Below are 8,758 nucleotides of genomic sequence, written 5' to 3'. Positions count from 1 at the left end.
GTTCTAGAGGTCCTCGAGTCGGTTCTAGGAGGTTTATGAGATCAGGGGGTGGAGCCTCTATATTGAGGTCCCGCCCAGCTCAACAAAGTTCAGTGAGACGAGAACGACCTGAAGAAGAAAAACTGATGTGAACTTTGAGTTTTTAGTTCGGCCCATCTGTTGACAGGAGGCGGCCGAGTCTATGGGCTTTATTGCAGCCAAACACCAGGGGGAGCTGTCATGTCGTCCATCTTGACAGGTGCACTCACACGAAGCGTGAGCACCTCACAAAGACAGAACCTTGAACAACTACAGCTCCCATCAGTCTTTGCAGCAGCAGCATCCTCACCTGGTTCAGGTGTGTTTGTGTTTCAGGATGATGCTGAATGACAGCTGGACCATCATGAACAACAGCAGCTCCGAGCTCGACAGCAAACGACCAAACAAACACAAGGTATGTGCTAAGCTAGCTGTGTTAGCTTGTTAGCTTGCTCCCACACCCAGTGGGAACAAGCTAACGCGCTCCTTTGTAGATGTTGGTGTGCAGTCAGCATTCTCTCCTGTGTCATGTGACTCTGCAGTCGTCACAGGTGATCATCAGCTCCGGCTCTGATTGGCTGTGATGGTGAACAGTGTTCAGGTGTGATGACGTGTTGAAGTTCAGGCTGCCGGCTCTTTTCCTCCGTCTGTGTTCAGCTCGAACATCGTTCAGTCGAGTCGGAACCAGAGACTGAAGTTAAATGATGTCAGTGTCCGCCATGTTGGCACCTGATCACTACTGAGCATGTGCAGCTCTCAACAGAGATCCCAAAGAAGTGAGATGTCTCACTCCTCAGCAACTCCCTTTACCAGCTCCAGAATAAACGATGTGTGAACTTCTGCTGGATGAATTCTGATGTTTACGACCTGCTGCTGTCTGCTGCTCACTGTTTGTCCAACGAGACACAAGAAGACAAACAGAAAGACACAGCTCGTCTCCTGACGATGGGAAAGAGTGAAACACAGACAGACAGACAGAGAGGCTGACAGAGAGACAGACAGACAGACAGAGAGGCTGACAGAGAGACAGACAGACAGACAGACAGGCAGGCAGACAGAGAAGCAGACAGACAGACAGACAGACAGGCAGGCAGACAGAGAAGCAGACAGACAGACAGACAGACAGACAGAGAGGCTGACAGAGAGACAGACAGACAGACAGACAGGCAGGCAGACAGAGAAGCAGACAGACAGACAGACAGACAGACAGAGAGTTCATTGGTGTTAATCTGGAGTTAAACTGTCGGATCAAAGTGTCTCTAATCTGCAGCAGCTGTCTCCATCACTGACGTCCACTGAGGATCTACAGATTAAACACACAGACAGGTTTAACACTGCAGGAGGCGAGTTCAACATGTTCCACCACCCAAAACCACCTCATTTAGGGCATTTAGCAAACCAGCGACCTCTCGATAACAAGACGCTGGCTCTACGCCTGAGCCACAGCCGCTGAGCCACAGCCGCTGAGCCACAGCCGCTGAGCCACAGCCGCTGAGCCACAGCCTCCATCAGGCTGCTGTCCCCTCAGATTGGTGGAGGACGAGACCTGCAGACAAAACTGAGGGTTTAAAAATGAATCGGTTGAACCAAAACCTGTCAGTCAAACATGACATCATCACAGCACGCTCAGACTCACCTGCATTAACAAACCAGTGCCTGCTGGGAGTTGGTGCTAACATGCTAACATGCTTTTAAAGGTGCAGTCTGCAGGATTTAGATGTGTTGATGATGTTTTCTTTCGTGTTCAGTCAGCTGACACAGTGACCTCAGAGGCAACCTTCAGTTGGTCTGCAACTTCACCACTAGATGTCACTAAATCACACTGAACCCCTTTAAGTGTCTGTGTGTGTGTGTGTGTGTGTGTGTGTGTGTGTGTGTGTGTGTGTGTGTGTGTGTGTGTGTTCAGAAATGCTGCAGCTTCCTGTTGTGGTCTGCCATCGTGGTGGTCGTCATTGTAACTGTCGTCACAGCAACAGTCGCCATCCTGTACCTGAACCAGTATCCTCTGCCCTTCATCAGCAGGTAATGTCACAAACTGGCTCAATGTGTGTGACAAAGAGGGGAGACGAATCAGGATTAAAGTGCCAAATGAACATGCTTTATTGTGACTTAAACATCATATCTACAACAGCATGAGTTGTGGGGAGTAGTGAATGTAGTGTATGGATGAGTGAGGCGTGTGTGTGCTGCTGTTGAATGCAAAAGAAAACACCAAAACGAACCCAGAACCTGTAGCTGTGTGGAGCCCAGGAGAGAGAGAGAGAGAGACAATGGCTGTGTCCCAATTCAGGGGCTGCATCCTTCAAGGACGCGGCCTTTGTGGCCCACGGAGGCCGGGTCCTTCGGAGAGACCTTGAAGGCCTCGTCCACCGTTGTTAAATGGGTCGGTCCAGCCTTCGGAGTGTTTCCTGGTTGCGTCACCAGGTGTTCATGCATTAAAGTCTGTTTTGGTTCAAATCTATCAAACGTGTACATTTATTTGTGTGTGAACAATGTGTCAAACCTAAACTGAATTATCAACATTACAAAATAAACCTTAACCCACTGGTGAATAACAACTATATTTACCATAGCATTACCAGCGTCACGTATTTTAACTGAAAGTTCAAATTTGGAGGTTTTAAGGTCCCTGAAGTTTAACATATCTGGCGTTGGATGTTCAAATGACTAAAAACCGAGTATAAACCCAAGACTCACATTTGAATGTCAGTCTGCGCCACTTGATGTCGCCATTTTCTCTTTCTTTCCCTCTTCTGTTTCGGGACTGAGCGGCGTGCAAAGGATCTTGGGATATGGGAGGCCGCGAAGGACAGTAGCGGTGCGTCCTCCAACAAGAGGGAAGGGCAGGCTGCATTTGTGGGCAGCATTTGAAGGAGCCTTCGAATTGGGACGGCCTTCGCGTGGCGTTGTGACGTACTTGGCCTTCAAACGTGCCCTTCGAAGGATGCAGCCCCTGAATTGAGACACAGCCATAGAAACCAAGCTGGCATTTATAGCCTTGGTAGAGGCCGAGCCAGGTGTCAGCACCTCCCTGACTGCCAGCTCCTGCAGGAAGTGATCAACTGCATCATGGCGAGCAGAAAGGGAGGGGTCGTAACAGTAAACACACCTGTCTCACCTGTCACACCTGTCTCACTGTCTGTCTGTCCGTCTCACTGTCTGCCTGTCTGTCCGTCTGTCTGTCTCACTGTCTCTCTGTCTGTCTGTCTGTCTCACTGTCTCTCTGTCTGTCTGTCTGTCTGTCTCACTGTCTGTCTGTCTCACCTGTCTCACTGTCTGTCTCACTGTCTGTCTGTCTCACTGTCTGTCTGTCTGTCTGTCTCACTGTCTATCTGTCTGTCTGTCTCACTGTCTCTCTGTCTGTCCGTCTCACTTTCTCTCTGTCTGTCTGTCTCACTGTCTGTCCGTCTGTCTGTCTCACCTGTCTATCTGTCTGTCTCACCTGTCTCACTGTCTGTCTCACTGTCTGTCTGTCTGTCCGTCTGTCTGTCTCACCTGTCTATCTGTCTGTCTCATCCGTCTCACTTTCTCTCTGTCTGTCTGTCTGTCTGTCTGTCTCACTATCTGTCTGTCTGTTGTCCATCTCTGTTGTCATAGTAACAGGGGCAGAGTCTCCTCCTCCTCACCTGTAATCTCGACCAATCCCAAAGAGTCGGGCGCTCTAGTGTCGGTGTCACGTGTCGCAGATGGCGAGCCAATCAGCATCTTCCTGGACCCGAACTGTCCGGACTACAGCGATAACTTCCTGCGTTGGGAGGCGCTGCAGAGCTCTCTGCTGCGAGCGCTGTCCAATCACAACACAGATGACTGGCAGGAGATCGGAGTGGTCCAGAAGCTGGGAGAGGAGCTGAAGGTGTTGTTAGGCCACGCCCACAACCTCAGGATCGAAGCTGATTCGCTGAAAAGAGGTCAAGGTGTTCTGGACCAAAGACTGGACGGACTGCAGAGCGAGCAGAGCCGCATCATCCAGGTGACTGACTCACCTGTACACATGATTATATATTAATATAATAAATGATATAACATACACCTGCAGAGCCGCATCACCCAGGTGAGACAGGTACATTAGTATTAATGAAATCTGTGTGTGTGTCTCACCTGTCCAGGTGTTGTCTGACAGTCACTCAGGTGTGTTGAAGTTGGCTGCAGGTTTCAGTGATTCTCTGCTCAGCCTGCAGAGGGAGACAGAGAGTCTGAAGAGACTGAACAGTGAGCTGCAGGGAGACAGCAAGTACACAGGTAACACACAGGTAACACACATACATAGGTAACACACAGGTAACACACAGGTAACACACATACACAGGTAACACACACACACACAGACACTTCTGCTGTCTGCTGTGTCTCTGCGCTCATTAGTGGACTTGGCCAGCTGGTTGCTCAGAGAGACTGTGACAGTGAAGAGCAGAGGATGAGAGACCAGGGGAGGCTGAGCAGGTCAGTGTGTTTACAGGAACTACAGTCACAGACCAACAGTCACAGACCAACAATCACAAACCAACAGTCACAGACCAACAATCACAAACCAACAGTCACAGACCAACAATCACAAACCAACAATCACAAACCAACAGTCACAAACCAACAGTCACAGACCAACAATCACAAACCAACAGTCACAGACCAACAATCACAAACCAACAGTCACAGACCAACAATCACAAACCAACAATCACAAACCAACAGTCACAAACCAACAGTCACAGACCAACAGTCACAAACCAACACTCAGAACAAACACAACCAGAGCTGCCGTGAGTTCACAGTCTGAGTCAAGCAGAGAGAAAACATGAGTGAAAATATTCATAAAGCAACATCGTTCCTACATAATGTTGCTTTAATGATGGTGATTTATTCTTGATTTCTGCTGTGACACTGAAAAACAACTAAAACACAATGTCTCACCCTTTGTCTGTCTGTCTGTCTGTCTGTCTCTCTCTATGTGGATGTCTCTCGCCCTCAGCCGTCAGACCCAGAGACTGTAGTGATGTCATGGCGGCTGGCGGGTCTCAGGATGGAGTTTATTCCGTCTTCCCGACTCACGACCCCGACGGCTTCATGGTTTACTGTGACATGACCACTGAGGGAGGAGGCTGGACAGTACGACACACACTCACACACACACACACACACACACACACACACACACACACACACGTATGTTAACTTGTTTGCTAATCAGCTTAACGAGACAACAAACAGGAAGCTGTCAGGTTCACCTGGTTTTCACCTGCAGATGATCATTTGTTTGTTTGATTATTGATTATGTTTTCTTTATTATATATAATGTTTATGTGTGAAGAACAAATTGATCAGCTGATCGTCACCTGCTGAGTGGTGGGTGTGTGCGTGTGTCTGTGTGTGTGTGTGTGCATGTGCATGTGTCTGTCTGTGTGTGTGTGTGTGTGTGTGTGTGTGTGTGTGTGTGCAGGTGATCCAGAGGAGGGAGGACGGCGCGGTGAACTTTTTCCGGGGTTGGGATGCGTATAGAGACGGCTTCGGAAAAACTACAGGAGAGCACTGGCTAGGTGTGACACACACACACGCGCACACACGCACGCACACACACACACACACACACACACACACGCACACAGTGTAAGCCTCAGTCGGATCAGTGGTGTAAAGGTAGAAGAGTAGAAGGAGTTACAAACACCTGGTGAGGCTCCTGCAGAGCTGCTGCCACCATGTTGAGACGGCCCTCCTCACAGTGACTGAGTCGCTCCGTGCCTCCAGAGCCTCGTCCCACTCGTCAGTCCTCATCCTCCTCGACCAATCTGCTGCGTTTGACACAGTCAACCACCAAATCCTCCTCTCCACTCTGGCTGAACTTGGCATCGCTGACTCTGCTCTTACTTGGTTTACATCATACCTGACAAATCGCACCTTTCAGGTCACCTGGAACGGCTCCTTGTCCAAACCCTGCTTTCTGGAAACTGGTGTCCCTCAAGGCTCAGTACCAGGACCGCTTCTGTTTTCACTCTACACTAGATCACTAGGCCCTGCAATCACATCACTTGGATTCTCTTACCACTGTTATGCTGATGACACCCAGCTGTTCCTCTCTTTTCCCCATCCTCCTCCAACACCCACGTTGCAACGTGCATCTCAGAATGTCTGGCAGACATCTCCGCCTGGACAACTGCGCATCATCTCAAGCTCAACCTTAGTAAAACTGAACTCCTCTTCATCCAGGGAAAGACTGCCCTCACATGGACCTGTCAGTCACTGTCGAGGACGTCACAGTATCGGCTTCATCGAGGAACCTGGGCATAATCCTCAACGAAGGACTATCCTGCACCCCCAACATCACCGCGGTGGCCCGATCCTGCAGATTTTCCCTCTACAACATCCACAGGATCCAGGCTTTCCTCACAAAGGACGCAATGTAACTCCTGGTCCAAATGCTGGTCATCTCCCGCCTGGACTACTGCAACTTGCTCTTGGCTGGACTCCCAAATTCTCCCATGTGACCCCCCTCCTCCGAGACCTCCACTGGCTTCCTGTTGCGGCCCGCATCAGATTCAAGACCATGGTGCCTTCAAGGCCGTCAACGGAACCGCACCCATCTACCTCCAAACACTGGTCAGACCACACGCCCCAGCATGAGCACTTCGCTGCACTACATCAGCTGGCCGGCTGGTACCGCCATCGCTGAGAGCAAACAAAGGTCTCGCCTCAGTGGTGGAACGAACTCCCGACCAACGTCAGGACAGCAGAGTCACTCGCCATCTTCCACAAAAGACTCAAGACTCACTTGTTCAGACTTCACCTCGACCCCGCAGAGCATGACTCCCTCCCACCAAAAAAACAAACAAACCTGTCTCACCCCCTCCCTGTCTATCTCTCTCCTGTCCCACCCTCTCCCTGTTCCTCAACTGCCTCCCTGTCTCCCTCTCAGGTCTCCAGAGGATCTACTCTCTGACCCGGTCCGGTGGTTATGAGTTGAGGATCGACATGGCCGACTTCGATAACGCCACAGCGTTCGCTCATTACTCCGACTTCTCTGTCGGTCGAGACTCGGTGAACCCAGAGGAGGACGGATACCCGCTGACCGTGGACGGGTACTCAGGGACAGCAGGTACAAATACTGGTACTACTGCAGTACTCTACTGCAGTAGTACACAGCAGTACTAACAGGTGTTCACCTGTCCTGCAGGTGACTCCCTCCTGAAGCACTCTGGGATGCAGTTCACCACCAAAGACCGGGACCAGGACCAGTCCGAGAACAACTGTGCGGCGTACTACCAGGGGGCTTGGTGGTACCGTAACTGCCACACCTCCAATCTGAACGGGCAGTACCTGCGAGGAGGCCACGCCTCCTATGCAGACGGCGTGGAGTGGTCCAGCTGGACGGGCTGGCAGTACTCACTGCGCTTCACTGAGATGAAGATACGACCGAGCACCAAACCAGACTCCTCATCATCCTCAACCTGACCTCTGACCTCTGACCCTTGACCTCTGACCCCTGACCTCTGTCCAGTTCTCTGCAGCCGTGTGTTTGTTTTATAAAATGTGAGAATTTGTTCATAAAGAATCAAATCAATAATTTATCTTGTGTTTCTGCTCGTTGTGTTCTGATCAATAACTTTTCATATTGATGATGTCAGAGTTGATGTAGAGCTGATTGATTAAAGAGTTTCTGACTGAACTGAAGCTCCGCCTCCGTCTGTTGTTGTCAATATACCAATGATAAATATCAGATCAATGGACTCATTTAAAGTACTTGTACTTTACTTGAGTGGTTCTATGTTCTGTTACTTTACACTCCACTACATTTATCTGATTACTTTAGTTACTCTGCTGTGACGCGTCGGTAACTGAGCGTCGCTTGTGATTTTTCCCAGGAAAGTTGTCAGCGACACCCAGTGTTCATCTTTGGTATCACAGCTGGTCAGAGGATTAATGATCACTGACAGTATTACTTTAAGTACATTTAACATCAGATACTTTAAGACTTTTACTCGGCTTCCGGGTTTGGACATGGAGTGGTAGGCTGCGTGGCATCAGAGCTCTCGATAGTCAAGTGTAAAACTCCCCGAAAACTCGAATAACTAAAGCTAGAAATCACACAGACTTTAATGTGAACGGGGAAAAGCTGGAATGGGAAGGAAAACAAGACAAACTCATACTAAAAACACGACGACAGACGAAACGGAGGAACCGCTAGCTAACGGTGAAATGGAGGAAGACGGCGGCCATGACACAACACACCTCACTGCAAGTGAGGCGGACATGGGGTCAGACATTGAAATCATCAGCAAGGAGATAAGGGATTTAAAAACAGAAATAAAAGATGCCCTTCGCTCATTTGGTGAAACGCTGAGGAGCGACGTGAAAAAAGACTTGGACGATTTCAAACAGGACATAAACCAACAACTTGCTAAAGTCGCCACTGAGCAGCAACTACAGAGCGGTAAGATCAACGAGGCTGAGTCGCGGATTGAAAAGCTGGAACATTGGGCACAGGAGGCTAACGACGCTCTTATCATTTCACTGCGAGAACAAAAAGCCCTGCAAGATAAGTTAACTGATCTGGAATCCAGATCGAGGAGAAATAATCTCCGTATCTACGGAGTTACGGAGGGAGAAGAGGGCGAATCTGTGGCCAAGTTTGTTCAAGACCTGCTCAGACGTGAACTCCACCTGCCGGAAGATTTTAACTTCAAAATTCAAAGAGCGCATCGGTCACTTGCACAGAAACCTGCAGACGGAGCCCAGCCGAGACCCATCATTG

At 49.7% G+C, this 8,758-nt stretch overlaps 1 protein-coding gene across 1 annotated transcript; it reads left to right on the top strand.

Annotated features, from left to right (window-relative positions):
• Positions 1–355: 355 nt before the first annotated feature.
• LOC140995740 (fibrinogen C domain-containing protein 1-like) lies at positions 356–7,458 on the top strand. Its single transcript, XM_073465817.1, has 8 exons — positions 356–433; positions 1,925–2,040; positions 3,622–3,988; positions 4,125–4,257; positions 4,985–5,121; positions 5,453–5,549; positions 6,923–7,102; positions 7,181–7,458. The coding sequence occupies exons 1-8, from the start codon at positions 356–358 to the stop codon at positions 7,456–7,458; spliced, it is 1,386 nt and encodes a 461-aa protein (XP_073321918.1).
• Positions 7,459–8,758: the final 1,300 nt, after the last annotated feature.

This window comes from Pagrus major, chromosome 5, assembly GCF_040436345.1.
Source record: "Pagrus major chromosome 5, Pma_NU_1.0".
NCBI classification, from domain to species: domain Eukaryota; kingdom Metazoa; phylum Chordata; class Actinopteri; order Spariformes; family Sparidae; genus Pagrus; species Pagrus major.
The sequence above is the reverse complement of the archived record's forward strand: the minus strand, read 5'-3'. Positions and strand labels throughout refer to the sequence as shown.